At 45.0% G+C, this 16,893-nt stretch overlaps 1 protein-coding gene across 2 annotated transcripts in view; it reads right to left on the bottom strand.

The window, feature by feature from the left end:
• Positions 1-1,835: 1,835 nt before the first annotated feature.
• LOC117485605 (storkhead-box protein 2-like) overlaps positions 1,836-16,893 on the bottom strand; it is a 92,525-nt gene continuing 77,467 nt past the window's right edge. For both annotated transcript variants that reach the window (XM_034134204.1, XM_034134212.1), the window contains exons 3-4: positions 11,462-13,850; positions 1,836-6,075 (exon numbers count right to left, since the gene is read on the bottom strand). In XM_034134204.1, coding sequence (XP_033990095.1) covers positions 5,871-6,075; positions 11,462-13,850 — 2,594 coding nt within the window. In that variant the 3' untranslated portion in view covers positions 1,836-5,870. The remainder of the gene's footprint in view (positions 6,076-11,461; positions 13,851-16,893) is intronic.

Consider the following 16,893-nt stretch of genomic DNA (forward strand, 5'->3'; position numbering starts at 1 on the left):
CAAAAAACTAATACTTCTGCAGTCTAGCTGCAGCTTCTAGCAACGGTCTTCTGTTAAAAAAAAGACACACATGACTTGAGTCTGAAAACAGCAGGAGTATTTACAATAGCATTATAAAAACAAAAATAGTGCATGTGGGTGCACACTTACATTCTCTGTCTTACTGTTACATAAATCCCATGAATGTATGAGATTAAGTTAGCTTCATCATATCTCAATCAGTGATTAAGTGAATAATAAAGTTTCTATCGGGTCACTATCAGCCTGTCACTCATTATTTTCAGGGAGGGGGCGGGGTTTGGAGGAACGGAGAGGAGACGGTGATCGCGGAAGCTTTCCTCCTGCCTTCACAAACTTTACACAAGTATTTATCAACTGAAAATAGCAAGAGGACATTCATACTCTGCAATCCAAGACTTGATTAAATTCACCAAAAACCTGACATGACGATAACGAGTGTTTTTCAAAAAACACAAATCCCTCCCTGTGTGTCTCTGAGGCGCAGCGACAGGGCCTGATTCAGAGCGGGTCATTCTGCTGTTAGTTCTGGACTCGTGCTGGTGGAGAAAGCAAACTGCTCCGTGTGTGTTGTCGCTGTGCTGCTGTCACGTCTGTTCCTTGATCTCTGCGTCACCGACCATTTGATATTCGTGTGACAGAAAAAAATCTAAAATAAAAAAACGTTATTGTCCAGCCGCGGCCGAAAAATCAATAAGCAACCTTACTACGCTATAATCGATAATCGAGCGGCGAGCTACTGAAAAGCTGCCCGCGAGCTACCGGTAGCTCGCGATCGACGTGTTGGAGAGCCCTGCTGTAGAGGGACTCGAACTTGCTTCCCCCTGATTAAAAGTTCAGCGCACAACCACTGAGCCACAGCCTCTTCCAACAGTATAGCTGAAATTTGTTACAGAATAGATCTGTAAGCATAATTGAAAATATGATACGCCTGAACCGCCCAGAGGAGTTCTACCTGATACCGAGACACTCCTGCTGTTCCTAACGCGAATGTTGCCATCTGTGTTTAGTACAGGAAGTACTAGCATAGCATAGGCATACTGAATCTTAATTTGATACACATTTTCCCTCAAATATTGTCTGTGAAAAAAGATTGTACAAGCGAGACAGCAGAATTGATTCTCGAGCTTTAAGCAACTGTTAAATTATAGAAATACTTTAATGTGGATACAATGCATTCTGTCCACTGTTCTCTGTTTGTCCTGGTTGTACAGTGTTTACTCTAATACCACAATTAAATACAAAGTTGAATATCTACAGAACATAATTACACAGCACTTTTTAAGAGTAACAACTACAGGAATAAACCCCCAGAACTACAGTTACTGTAATAATGTAAAAATAAAATGTTGGCAACTAGTGCCTTTATTACAGTGATAGATATGAAACTGGGAGACAGGGGGGATGGCAATGGCATACGGCAAATTGTCCCGAGACGGATTCGAATCCGGGACAAAACCCCAGTATATGGGCCTCCAGTTCTACCAACTGAGCTACAGTATACGGCGGGCCTAATGTTATATTTTTTATGGATATTGTCATTTTTGTTAGGGAAGGACATTGCAGTGTCTACATTTTCCAATGGCTGTTGTTAGAGGAAAATGAAAAGCTGTTACGTGGTTGTTTTGTTTGAGAATGTGTGCAAAGCCAATGCAGTGACACTCAATATTCCAAAATGATCTGTACAAATTATTTGCACGCTGATAAGTGTTAACTCATCATTTATCTCCGATGTGCCCTCTGAGGAGGTACTGTGGATATTGCACAGGTATTGTGAGGCTTATATAGCGTGTTAAAAAAAGAAACACACACAGTGGTTTAACCAAACATTGTTATTTTATTATCTTAAAAAGTAACACAATCCCAGTAGGGTATCACATACACTACAACAACGGTAACACCAGAACTACACATCAAAGGGACTTTCAGATAATATAGACATTTTTAAAAAATCCCTCTTTTTATTGTTTAAATTATTTGACTAGGCATGACAGATAAACATCATTTACAGGTATGACATACCGTCACCATTAGAAACAATGTTATTGTTGAACCGCCATTTTCATAAACCACCGCCGATGTTAAGGGAAGACATTTTATGGACTGTCAGTGTAGAAAAGGGATGGGGGGTTACAGGACTGTGTGGTTGATGGGGGGCCACTGGACCAGACAGTAGCAGGAGGACGTCGGGAGGGGCAGTGCACTCGTCAGACAGAAATGAAGGGAACCCATGACCCCCACCAGGCAGGGGACTATAGCCCTGTTCTCCTGGTGGAACCGGGACAAGAACCCAGTGTGGCTGTGGAACCGGAGCTGAACTCCTGAGCTGGGGCGTATACACATTATGGTTCACCAATGATTAGTGGTACATTAGGGTTTGGAAATAGAGTATTTGTAGGTAGTGGGCTCCTCTCAATGGAAAAAGTGGAACAGAGACTCCACCATGACTAACAGAACATCTTTCTGAAGTCACACAATAGATAGATTAGGGGATAAGATGGTATCATTGTGATTGGACCTGTTCTGCCTTTAATCAGCATCAGAAGCCTGTTGACATTGTAGGCCGTTGGCTATAATGCCAGAACAGAGAGCTGAGGCGTACTGACACCTGGGTGTTTTGGTCCCCAATTGGATTTTAGTACCTAGCACCCTGAGGGTGTAAAAACCATGAACAGCTATGGAGCAGACTGTAAATATCTTTCAATTGTAGAACAGAGGTTACAAAATTGATAGAACTGTGATCATATTTCAAGAACAGAAACATCAGTCCTTTGGGAAAGTCAGTAAACTTCAATGTAGGTGTTTGATCAGGAAACAGTAAACCTTTAAGATGGTACTCAGAACTCCCAGTGTGGAAATTGAGATCACTAAAAGAGGGGGGGGGGGGGGGTCAGACAACGTTGTAGTAAAGTTTGTTCCAGGCATACTAAACCGCTGATGGATACTAACAGATACACTTTGAGGGTCCCTTCCCCTGCAGCTCAGGTCTGGGGGTCCTGCAGACCGACAGAGTGTGTGCACATGGAGACGTGGAGTCCTCCTGTGTGCATCCTCACTGGATCTGATTTGTACTTCTTTGTGCCTCGTCACAGCGGTCTAGCTTGCATAGCTGTATGTCAGGACATATTGTTACATTGGTGAGAAGGCCAACACTTCTTGGGTCTACGTTCCTCTTTTAGGATCAGGACAGGGGGGGGGGGGGGATGCAGCTGAACCACAATGCTTTCATGTAACATAAGAAGAAATGTTGTTAGTGAAGAAAGGGAAACGATAGGGAGTCCAGCACTTTGATGTGTAGCATGTTAGTGTGTGTGTGTGTGTGTTTGCAGACATTCACAGGCTAGAGGCTGATGACAGTGTGTAGTAGAAAGGACGGGCTGTGTTTTTGCTGCTGTGGAGGTAGTTGTAGAGGAGCCAATATGACGAGATGACGGACAGCTCTCTGAGCCTATAGGAGGATGGGAAACAATTGACCCATAGGGCTGCAGAACTGGTTAAAATGAGACCATACATTTGGAATGTGGTCTCATTCCACCCCCCCCCCCATGCCATCGTCAGCGGAGCCCCAGCATCCTTCACTGTAATCCCAGGCCGGGTCACCCATGCTTTACAGAAGGGACGAAATGGCCATTGCCAAAGTATGCAGGTGAAACATATTATACACGTGAAAGCAACCCTTTACTATATTCCAACTCTCTCATCACCCTTTTTATTATGACTATTATCATGGTCGTCACTGACCATAATACATTTTAGCACCAGGAGTGAGAGTGGCTCAAGGATTTAATCCAAACAGTTTGAAGAAAACTCAAGTAGTCATGAACTTGATAGAAATGTAAATGAATGTAAACTAAAGAAATACTGAAATCAAAACAAAGTCACATCCCTGCTTGTTGTGTAGAATACTGGTCTGGATGAGTTTTGTGGATCTCATATTCTCTGTTGGACGCTCAGCCCCGCGAGTGCCACACAGCTGCTCCTTATCAACGTGTACTCCTGATGCAGAGAATCCAAATTTCACTTCATTTAAAATGTACTAACCAATTACTGGTCAGTGATATTTACTGCTTTAAAAAATCCCAACTCTTCCCAAACAGAAGCAACTCACTGTTAGCTTAGCAACGCTTAGCTGTGGAGCTGAGCAGGGATAATGCTGCTCCTCAGGTCCACTGGCTGCAGCCTCACACTTCCTCTCACTTCAACCAGATAGAAATAGAAGCAATGGTGGGAAACCAAACTAATTCTTTTCAAATGTTCTGTGTGCTCTTTGAGTCATACAAGTTGATCGAGTTCCTGCTCTGAGGTTTCCAGCCTCCGAGCTGCTGAAGAGTTCAGAAACCCTGAAGGCCTTACTCAGGTATTAGTGTAAACGTAGCTGCTCATTGACAACTGTTTGCCAATGTAATGAAAGTGAATAAATGTGAATAAACTCAATATAATAGCGTCTACTGACGTGTCAACGTTGGTCTATATCAGTTTAGATCAGCATGGATCAGTATAGGACCTCAGGAGCTTATATCTGAACACCGCTGCAAAGTGGCTCTATTAACAAAGAAATACTATAGTTTTGCCATATGTACATTAAGACAAAATAACAATATGCAGCATGTCGTTAATTATTAGATTCAGGTTCAATGTTAATAAATATAGGCATTTATACAATATATAAACTCGTTTACTTTGTGTAAGGTATGTATATTCTGAATATTCCTTTTTATTGATGTCATGGCAATTTTATTTAGTATTTCTTTCAAATAGTGTCTATTTGTTTTTCTCTATGCTGCTTTAACATGTACAGTTCTCCTCAGAAATGTATAAAGTATTCTCTACTGTGGCCCTGAGAGCTGTGCAGTACTTTGAGCTCTCTGGGCCACCGTACTTATCTGTTCTGATAGTGGCGGGAAAAGAGTGTGTGACCGGCGGCCCCTGTCCTGACAGAGCTGGAACAGGAAGAAGCTGCACCCAGTGGACATGAGGGCTAACATAACAGAGAAAGTGGAAGAAGATGTGTCCCCATCAAAGCCCAAACAGTGTGGAATCAACGTGTCCTCCCTGGAGCTGTCCATACATCGACAGCACTGCAGTGTTCAGGCAGTCACACGGGCATCATGGCATCCAACAGATACAAGACATGTTCAGCTTCAATGAGTTACAGTAAAAAAGCTTTTCTATCCCCTCACATTGTTGATGCACTTTGGAGCAGTGGTGGAGTATTCAGTGTCGTTTGTTGTGGCGCTGCACCTTGCAAAGTGTCTGCCAGTGGTGAGTTTAGAGAGGCGCTAACAGAGACAGGTGAGTCAGCTGGATCAGTGGTGTGTGTGTGTGTGTGTGTGTGTGTACCATCAGTAACAGTACGAGGAGCAGCGCCTCTTCAGTGTGTGACACCACGAGACACCACTAGAGGGAGATGCACTGATCTGGAGCAGCTGGAATGAGAGTGGATATAACATGACCTGAGATTACATATTATGCACGCACGCACACACACACACACACACACACACACACAAACACACACACACACACTAGTACCCACGTGAAAGTGAACGACACAACAGTAGTGTGTAAACTAAAGGCTGTATAATGACATGGTCAGAGTCTGCCAAGTGGCCTGGTGTGTGTTTGTGAGAAAGGAAAGAGCGAGAGCAGTTTCCTGTTGGCCTAAACCGCTCTGTTTGTGTCTGTCTGAATGTGTGTGTGTGTGTGTGTGTGTGTGTTAATAGCTGTAGTTCCACAGCGGGCCTGTGGCAGCACACTGGTTCAGTTCCGCAGTCTGTAGATGTAACAGTCCTTTGGGGGGGGGGGGGGGGGGGGGGGGGGTCCCAGTGCTGCACCCAGCCTCAGTCCTGCTCCTAGACACTGGTGATTGATGCAAGGCAGGCGCTAGGCTTCTGGAGTTTCTCCGGTTGGGTGCCTGCAGGTTCTGGGATGGCGCGGAAGGAGAAGGGGGGGCCCGTGCCGGTGGCGATGCCGAGGTGTCCCGGGCTCAGAGCCAGGTTCTGCCGACGACTGCTCTCCACTATGGAGGAGGTGTTGGAGGCCAGGCTCTCCCTGGTCCTGCAGGGACACACACACACACACACACACACAATGAGACGCTGTAACATCACTGCTGCAGGGACACACACACAATGAGACGCTGTAACATCACTGCTGCAGGGACAGAGACACAATGAGACGCTGTAACATCACTGCTGCAGGGACACACACACAATGAGACGCTGTAACATCACTGCTGCAGGGACAGAGACACAATGAGACGCTGTAACATCACTGCTGCAGACACACACACACAATGAGACGCTGTAACATCACTGCTGCAGACACACACACACACACACACACACACACACACAATGAGACGCTGAAACATCACTGCTGCAGGGACAGAGACACAATGAGACGCTGTAACATCACTGCTGCAGACACACACACACACACAATGAGACGCTGTAACATCACAGCTGCAGGGACACACACACACACACACACAATGAGACGCTGTAACATCACAGCTGCAGGGACACACACACACACACACACACACACAATGAGATGCTGTAACATCACAGCTGCAGGGACACACACACACACACAATGAGACGCTGTAACATCACAGCTGCAGACACACACACACACACACACACACACACAATGAGACGCTGTAACATCACAGCTGCAGACACACACACACACACACACAATGAGACGCTGTAACATCACTGCTGCAGGGACAGAGACACAATGAGACGCTGTAACATCACTGCTGCAGACACACACACACACACACACACAATGAGACGCTGTAACATCACAGCTGCAGACACACACACACACACAATGAGACGCTGTAACATCACAGCTGCAGACACACACACACACACACACACACACACACACACACACACACACAATGAGACGCTGTGACATCACTGCTGCAGGGACAGAGACCCAATGAGACGCTGTAACATCACTGCTGCAGGGACAGAGACACAATGAGACGCTGTGACATCACTGCCGCAGGGACAGAGACACAATGAGACGCTGTAACATCACTGCTGCAGGGACAGAGACACAATGAGACGCTGTGACATCACTGCTGCAGGGACAGAGACACAATGAGACGCTGTAACATCACTGCTGCAGGGACAGAGACACAATGAGACGCTGTGACATCACTGCTGCAGGGACAGAGACACAATGAGACGCTGTAACATCACTGCTGCAGGGACAGAGACACAATGAGACGCTGTAACATCACTGCTGCAGGGACAGAGACACAATGAGACACTGTAACATCACTGCTGCAGGGACACACACACAATGAGACGCTGTAACATCACTGCTGCAGGGACAGAGACACAATGAGACCAGAGTTCCCGTTAGCCGGTAATTACCGGACTATGACCGGTAAAATATGCTGAAGACCGGCAAATCTAAATCTCTCCGGTCAAAATGTCCGGTCAAAATAATTTCCCTTTAGCGCAATACCGCTTCAGTTGCGCCACTTATGTGACAGACAAGAATAGTATGTGACAGACAAGAATAGTCAATTCTAATGTCTAACACTTAATGTGGAGAAAGAGATGTCCTGTATGGGTTGATTGTGCGTTGATCTGTTGGTAATGCCTCAGGGTTCCGGTGGGCATGTAAACAAATGCATAATGCTGCGCTATACTTTGTGGCCTCACCCGGTTGCATAGCGACACTTATTGTTTAGGTGTCTTGATAAGCAGGTAGTCATATCATTAGCTAGAACCAGCTAGATCGGATCGATATGGACATAAACGCGAGTGAAGTCTAATCTGACGAGAGAGAGATCAGCTGCTGCTAATGAGTCGACACGCAGCTCTGCATGATCCCCTGCAGCGGTGAGCGGAACAAAACACACACTTCAGGTTAGAATATCACACGTAGCTATTTTAATTACCTCTCAAACTACCTAAACTAGATATGTTTAGTTTTACTGTCGGGTCACTCATTACTGGATCCGCGAGCTGCATGATACTGGCGGGCTGTCAGGAGAGGGAGAGAGCGCTCCGTTTATTATTCCCGTGTTATTGTAAGTTACTGTACACTTTTGAATAATGTAGTTAATCTACTATAATTAGTTTGTTTAATATCGAATCATATCAATTTGTTTTAAAGCTCAATAAATAACAAAGAAGACCTTTAACCGGCACTTTTCTACTTTTGCCCGGAAGATTTCAACTTTAACGGACATTTTGACCGGCGAAAAAATATTCTAACGGGAACTCTGAATGAGACGCTGTAACATCACTGCTGCAGGGACAGAGACACAATGAGACGCTGCAGCCAGGCTTGGAATTTAGTCATTTTAGGGGCAAGGCCATTTGGCCTTTGGTGTCACCATTTTTGTTAGGGCACGAAGGCCACATGCCAGGGCACAAAGGCCATTGAGGGAAACATTTGGATTTGGAGCTTACAAATAAATAACTTCCCTTTCTGATAAGAAAAACACACGAATGACATGGAAAACAAATCACTTTTTCAATGTCAAACATTATAATCATATAGGCCTACGCCTCCTTAGTATTACCGTATATAAAATAAAATAAAATACTCTACTTTGAATAATTAGTGTTTGGTATGTTTTCTACTACTTCTCCCATTCACAAATCCGAAAACAAATCTAAAAATCTAAAATTCTATTAATATGTAATAAATATATTCCATTTCAGAGCAGAAGAAACAGCCTTCAAGGGTCAAACTCTGCACATACATCATTCAGCAGTGCACAGTGAAGCTCAAACAATCAACTGTATGAACAAGCAATACTTTAAAATGCAAAAGTCTGTGTGTGTGTGTGTGTGTGTGTGTGTGTGTGTGTGTGTGTGTGTACGAGAGTCTCTTTAATAACAATGTTCAACCCAAGCCTCAAATTCGCGTGACGCGTTCTCGCGGTAGCCAATCAGCAGTGAGGATCTCAGCCACTGACGTTGAATCAGAAAACGAAAACTGCTGTCGTTAGCTGTTAGCACACAGAGCTCACAGCTCCTCATATCTGTTCAGAAACTGGACAAAAGTTAAACAAGTACAAACCACAGACTGTCTGTGTCATGGTGAATACAGTCGCTGTTGTGTCTGTGTCTGTATCATGTTATTGTGAGTGTGGACGGAGCATATACAGGTTAATTTAGCCTGATCGATCCGATCTCCATTCAGAAAACACGCATTTTAAAAGGTTGTCAAAAGCATTAATTCATGGTTTTTACTAACCATTATCAGTATTTTGTTTATTCTGCATCATTTTTAAACGTGTATTACAATGAAATCACGGTAAAATATGTTAATTTTGTTGTAGTTGAGTCTACCACAGTATTTACATGGAGATAAGCCCCGCCCTCTCCAGCGCATCCTGTTTGAATGACAGGAGTAAACACAGCTGACAGCCGACTCTTACGCTTTTAAAGCAACTTCGAGATTTTAACAGTGTGAGGGGCACAAAGGCCATGGTGGCCGTAGGACGTACAATTATTTGTGGGGCCTCACGGCCTGACTGAGGGGCAACGACGGCCATGGCCGCCGTGAAAATCCTACCCTGGCTGCAGCACAGCACTACATCAGGGTCACTCACATTAACGGAATATAATGCACTTTTCAGGCATTCTGTATTGCTTTCAAATATTTATTCTACCAAAGTCCAAACTTCACGCATTTATTGTTACACCGCTGAGTCAAGACTTACTCTGCCTTGCTCTTTCATGTACTCTGTTTGTGTAATTAACGTATTTAATGCCCAACAACGAGAGTGTAACACATCCGTCCTTTAAACACTACCAGGTTGATATGACTGTGTGTGGTCCTGTGATCAGTACCCCTATGCTCTAGCAGGGTTGTCCAAACTTTTTTCACAGAGGGCCACTTACAGAGAAATATACGAAGGTATACACTAGAGGTATATTGCCTCATAAGTTATAAGTTAGAAAGATCAATCAAATGTAGGTAAATTATGATTGATATTGATGAAAAAAACACACAGCTCTCCGTAGGGTTTCATTTATTGTGTAGGCAGCTCATTCCTTAAAACAGGAGGCTCAGATTGCTTATAATAAGAGGAAATATGAAGGGTATATTTCAAGGTTGTTATGTAAATGTGTTATTGGGATTTTTCTCATCAACTAAGATTTGTTAGAAAATGTTTTCAACTTTAATTGACTGAATTTATTTGAAATTTGGGCTTATTAACACATGAATACTGTGTTATATATTTGAACATATATATTTAAGCACGACCAATCATTTTAGCCGGCCCGGCTAAAATAACTGGATGGCCTAGCTGCCTGTCAGCCTTCCATCTGTGCACAAACTTATCTCGTGCCCTCATTGGTCATGTGCACGTTCGTGTGTGTTGGAGGAGAGGCTCTGTAAGGAAGTGGCAGATTTTCTCCGGTTGTGTATTTTCAAATTCTAGCGCACTCGAGCTGGTTTCTCCAAAATTACCTACCCTACCTTTAAGCGTAATTTAGCTTAACTTCCCGTTTTATTTAGACATACTTTTATTTTGAAGGCGACTTTGCGCTATTAACAGGAAGTTACTGTGCCCAAAGCAAAAACTTGACGGAGATAAAGTACAGACATTAACGGAGATATCAACATTTAAATACGGCGATATCAAAACATAAAGTTTACATTTAAGTATTAGGACCCACCGAAGAGGCACGAGGTTAGTGTTAACTGTAATATAAAAATGTGGTTTGTTTCTTAAATCGTTTATATACTGTATTATAACTTGTTTAATTAATGTTACGCTAAAGTAATGCTAACATGGATGTAGCTTAAATGTATTTGTTGTTTTGTTTCTTTGTATAGCTCTTACGTTGGTTTTTGGAGTTTTCAATACATTTGAAATCATCAGTAGGGATATGCTACAGTTTATATAATAAAATATCGATACTTGGCGTCCGTGTATCGATACAATATCGCCACGCAAAGTATCGCAATACTATGCTGTATCGATTATTTCCCCCACCCCTACTGTCCACAAGTCATTCACCCATTTGGATTCTCAGGGCCGACTTTTTCACAGACCAAAATATCATGTAATTAATAAGATTCGACAAAATAAATAGTAACCGACCACTGGTTAACAACTACATAAATGTATTCATTGCATGTGTACAAATAATTCAATTGTACCGTGTCATATCTGTCTTATTTCAGATAGATTGACCCAGATTCTGTGTGTTGAAAAACGGCTTACAATACTGACTGCACAAAGTAAGACATGCTTAATTCATGCAAAATGATCATTACTGTGTGCCATTAGTTCTAAAAAATATTCAGCTGATGGCTAAACTTAAGAAAAATGAATGAAATTATTTGTAGTAATGGAAAACGAGAGTGTAAGATCTGCCTAAATTGTACGGGGCACAGAAAGGAAAGTGTGAGTGTGTATGCAGTGTGTCTGTGCTGCTGTTACCGTGGTGAGTTGAATCCACTGTCCACAGTGACGGAGCTGGAGTCCATGCTGTCCAGTCGAGCAGAGTGGGCCGACTGCTGGTTCTGACTGGGCTCTGGAAGGGTTTCTTTAACACCAGGGAAGGTGAGAGTTCTTTCAAACCTCCTTTGTAGATCCCGCTCCTTCTCCCTCTCCAACAGCCACTGCATTGTCCCTGCCCCCCCGCCTCCCATCCCAGCAACACCCCCTCCAGCATTCTCGGCCCCTCCTCGACTTTTAGTCCCACCCTCCTCTAGTTCATCATCATCTGAGACATTGTAGTAGTCAAAGGAGGCCTCTGCAGCACTGGTAGTGGGTTCAATCCCCTGTGGGGGGGCGGACGGTGTGGCCACCAGAGGCTTGGGGGCATCATAGGCCTCCTGGGAATCCAGAGCATCGCAGGACGAGGACAAAGTAGAGGAGGCGAGGGCCGGGGCTTTTCTAAGGGAGCTGTAGCCAGGCAGGGGGAGGCTGGGAGGGGGTTTGAAGAGTGTGTCTTTACTAAAGATTTCCTTACGTTTCTCCTGACCCGAGGAGGCACTGTGGGGAGGTCTGCCATTAGGAAGAGGGGGGTCAGGGAGGGAGAGGGGTATTGGAGGCAGACTGCCACCCTTAGGACCCAACTTTGACAAGTCCTCCTTATTTTCGAGGGGATGGGGTGTCTGTCTGTCAGCGCTGCCTAGCTTCAGTCCATCATGGCTGCTCCTGCCCAGGGTCCCCAGGGAGTTTGCTGCTATGAGAGCCGTCTCCGAGGACCCTGAGCACTGGAAGTAATCGTCGGGTGGGAGGGCGCAGAGCAGGGGTTTGGGTGAGTATGCAGGCAGGGTGTCCCTGCTCTTACTCTTCTCTAAACTCCTGCCACCATCCAACCCCAGAGAATCTGCAGGCAGTTTATTCGAGGGGGGGGTGGCACGAGAGTAGTGAGAAGTGCTCTGATTGGCTCGCAGTGTGCCATCGTCAGTATAGTACCGGCTCCGCTCGTCGTAATAATCAGGTGGGCCAATCAACCCTGCTCCAAGAGGTCCTTTAGAATTGTCCATGGACCTGGAGCGCTCCTTGGCCTTGTCACTGCGCTCGTTTCTCGATTTCCTCTCCTGGGTGTGGGAGTGGGAGCGGTGGACTTTGGAGTGGTGGGCTGATGGACCGTGGCTCGGCTCTGGGAAAGGCATCTCTGTGCGCCGCTTGGCAAGTTCCCCGGACACATCCCACTCTGGTGTAACAGGCAGGTGGGAGGACTCCAGGATGTTGGGGTTGCTGTGTGCCAGGTGGAGGCGGGCTCGCTGCCGATCCATGGCCAGGGCGTGTTCCCTAGGTGATCGAGCCAGCGAGGACGAGTAGGCTCTGTAGTCCCGGTCCAGCTCCAGGTCGCTCGGCTCGCCGCGGGACGCCCTCGTCTTGCTATGTGAGCGACTGAGTTTGGTCTGAGACTGCTTCCTGTGTCTCCCCCCACTTCTCCTACTCCTTGAGCTCTGATTGGCTGACGACGCTTTGCTCCTTTGAGCACGCTCTTCCTCGAGGCGCTTCATGACGGCTGTGTGCCGGGCGAGGTTCTCCACCGTGAGGTCAGGGTTGATTCTGCGGATGATCTCCATCTCCACATGGCGGGGCAGCTGGCTGGGCGTCTCCTCGTCCCGCAGCGGCCACTCTTCAGGCGGGAACTGTGCAGAGAAGGTGGCCAGCTGCTTGGTCTTGTCCTTTTTAAAGCTTAGACGGAACAGCTTCAAACCAAATTTCCGACTTCCTGTCCCACTTCCTCCACCTGCTGGTTTTTCTATCTCTCCCCCTCCTCCTCCCCCTCCCCCACTTCGGTGCTTTGTGAGCGTGTCCGTCTTGAAGGGGAACCCAAGGGTGCTGCGACTCTTTTCTGCGTTGCTTCCTGCTGGCTGAGGAGGGGTATGCGGGGAATGCGGAGACGAGTACGCTTCCCGGTGGTCTTTGGGAGATCGACGCTGCAGGGTGGTGTGGTGGCTAGGGGGGTCGTCTCCACGGTAACTGTTGTTGTAAAAAGGATCCCCAACTCCACCCCCACTGTGGTTCTGGCTGGACTTTGGGTGTGTTCGTTCTCGTACGGCTCCAGAGGTGGAGGGCGTGATGGTGCCAGAGAGGGGGGAGGTGCACTGTGTCTGCTGATGCTGCTGGTTCTGGTGCTGCTGCTGCTGGTTCTGGTGCTGCTGCTGCTGCTGTTGGTGGCGGTCAGCGGATCGCTCGTCTAAGTGGTACCACTTGGAACTGGTTCGGATTAGGCTCGGTGTGATGAAGTACGTCTGGGGGGTTACGATAAAATATCCATCGGGGGTTGGGTAGATCTTCCGCTCACGGACCAGCATGCTTAGCGTGTGGTGCAGAACCTCCTCTGTTGGTGTGGGAACACCTGGGCAAAATGAGAGACAGGAAGCTGTTAGAGCAGGTCCACATCATCTGTTATTATGGTGAGCTCAGGAAAACATCATTCAGGAGGTTTTCATGAGAAAAGCCAATTTTTGTTTTTATATGAAAACATTGTCACACCTATACAGTCAAAGTAACTCAACATGTGCTCATAATGCTAAGCTCAAGTGACAAAAGTGATGAAACCATATCCAAACTTCTCTTCATCTAGCCTGGGCTCTCTGGAAGACCCTTGTGCTTTCTTTTTAAATAAGTTTTTTCCTGCATAGAATATATAGAAAACATATATAATATACCACATACATTTGGAATTCTTATTAGTGGAGCAACAATCAACTTATTAAGAAGTACTTGAAACATATCAGTTCACAAAGACCACAGGAGAGTTGTTTCTAAGTTCCAGCAGTAAGACCGATTGAGGCCTAAATGGCTGTTTCTGACTGATGTGTACATCCACTGAACTGTACAAATCTGACACCAAAGAACACGTCCCGACGGAACGTCGCCTCACGTCTCCTGCGTCTTGGCCATGTTTCGCACTGGAACACACCGCAGACTTCAGCCGACGGCCAAGTAGCATGTACGAACTGCGCATGCGTGAGTGGCAATAACTCTCCTTACCAGCAGTAGTGTGTATTCGTCATTCAAAAGAGGCAACAACCGGAAGACAGACTGCGTGATACACCGAGAGAAGAAGAACAGACTGCGTGATATAAACAAACAACAAATAGCGTGTGCGTTCCATTTTCACTCTACAGCGAGAAGCTCATGGGGCTTTCCCCAACCTGTGTCGAGAGCTGGAGTTCAATGAAATCTCAGATTTGCCTTCTTAATAGTTTGTTTGGGTCCCTCACTTCCGTTTCGCTTCTCATGCACTGATTCGCTAGCTGAACAGCCAATCAGAGTGATTTCTTTGGCCGGCGGCCTCCCGATTCAACAAGTCGAATCGGTGGCGGAAGGTGTCGGCACGGCGAAAAGACACGACGGTGCAGTACACACCAATCTGAGTAGGGCGACACAACGCTCATCGACGGCCCGACATCTATCGACATCTATCAACGCCGATAATCGGCTTGGTGTGTAACAGCTTTAAGAGACTAAGACTGCAAACAAAGGTCTTGATGTACAGCCACTTTTTCCACAATAAAGTTCCTCAGGCTGGAATATTTGGAATCTGCCGTCCTCTTCCTCTAACAGTGGGTGCATCCACTTCACTTTACAAATGTCCAGATTTTGCTTTATACCTCCTCCTATCTCCTGTCCCTCCTGCTCTCCCCTTTCTCTTTCCTCCAATAACCTTCCTCTCCCTTTGTCTCTCTTCTCAGTATCTCCTGCTCTCTTCCCCTGTCAGTCCCGAGGTATTACTGCCAGTTACATCATAGCAGCCTTTCAGCCTGGCAGAGTGATGCAACGCGGGACAGACAGACATACTGCACCCTGCTCCTCCGTCCCCTTCCTCTCCATCTTGTACATGAGAAGCCTGAGCAGAGGAAAAGGAGGTGGAAGCAGGCTGTGTGTACTGGAGTTAGAACAGGCTAACCTTTACATGCCAACACTCACATAATAACACATCAAAACATATGGCATTATAGAGATCCCTCTCTGGCATCAGGGGACCACCAGTCATCGCCTTTTAAAGAGGAGACTGAGTTGAAAGTGAACGTTTTTTTAGGGCGGCAGGCTTTGATGGAGCGATGGAATTACAACTTTTGTGTCAAAAGGGCCGAAAAAACGATTTTCCATTGGGAAATAGATGTCTGTAAATCAGAGTATCTTCCCAGTATGAACATTTCAGTAGCCCTTATTTACTCATTTGGGCCAGAAAGATGCACTCATCAGAATCAGAGTTCCTTTATTTGTATTTATAAAATGTCAATCTCATTCGCTCTATTCATTCCCCTGACTAAAAAACCCTAATGATAACAAATGCTTTAACTTAACAAATAGTCTCATATTCCTCCATTTGAGATGATGACATGATAGTATGTATACATTCTTATTTCCTACAGAAAACAATGTTGATGTTATATGTCAGTTTATAGGTTCCAGCTTCTACCCTTTTAAAAAAAGAACAATAATTGAACATGTTGTAATGTTATTTACTCTACTTCATAGCTTCTGACGTCAACAACCACATTAGCTCTCCTGCTAAAGCCTCTTTTTGATATCATTTACCAAAACAAACAATAGTATTTTAGTGCACCAAGAAAATATTCAATGGGAGAAATGTAGTTAGCAGGCTGAACAATACACTGCACATATACATTTTCTGCAAAAATAACGTTGGTCAGTTTATCTCACAACACAGAAGCTGCTCATCCACGAATGAACAATGCGTCTTACATGACAAGACTTTATTTCTGATTAAATTCATAAAAAATACGTTTATTCACTCATCAAAGACACTGATAAAGCAAAGAGCACAGATTTAATGAAATTAACATTTTATAAATGCATGGACATACTGACTGACAGCAAATTGAGCTTTGTCAAACAGTAACGTTACACATTTGACTTTAGTTTTTATGTGTTCAAAAGAAGGCTGTTAAATATAGAATGAGTACTTTTACTTTTGGTACTTTAAGTATATTTTGATTCTTCTACTTTTGTACTTTTACTTGAGTACAATTTGTATTGCAGGACTTTTCCTACACTCTGGTACTTCTACTTTTACTCAAGTACAAGATCTGAGTATTGCTCCCATCTCTGCAAGACACATGAGCCACTGAAAAAGTATTTGGGATGGTTTCCCCCATCCATTGACACTGACAATGATCCATCACCATCCTATTGATATGAAATCCTGTTCGACTAATTATCCAATAAGAATGGATCACCTCTCGTAGGTATGTTTCTGCTCTTTTCTTTGTTCTCTAATGATATCATATCAGTGAGCTCCAAAGCTTTCGTTGCCCTTCCCTACTAAAGACATCTATCCTCTCTTAAAACTAAACTAACTGTAGACATAGGGAGTTTATTTATGAAACATGATGTCCATGATGTCCTACCCTGTTCCTTAGTCAAAG

Source organism: Trematomus bernacchii, unplaced genomic scaffold, assembly GCF_902827165.1.
Source record: "Trematomus bernacchii unplaced genomic scaffold, fTreBer1.1, whole genome shotgun sequence".
NCBI lineage: Eukaryota > Metazoa > Chordata > Actinopteri > Perciformes > Nototheniidae > Trematomus > Trematomus bernacchii.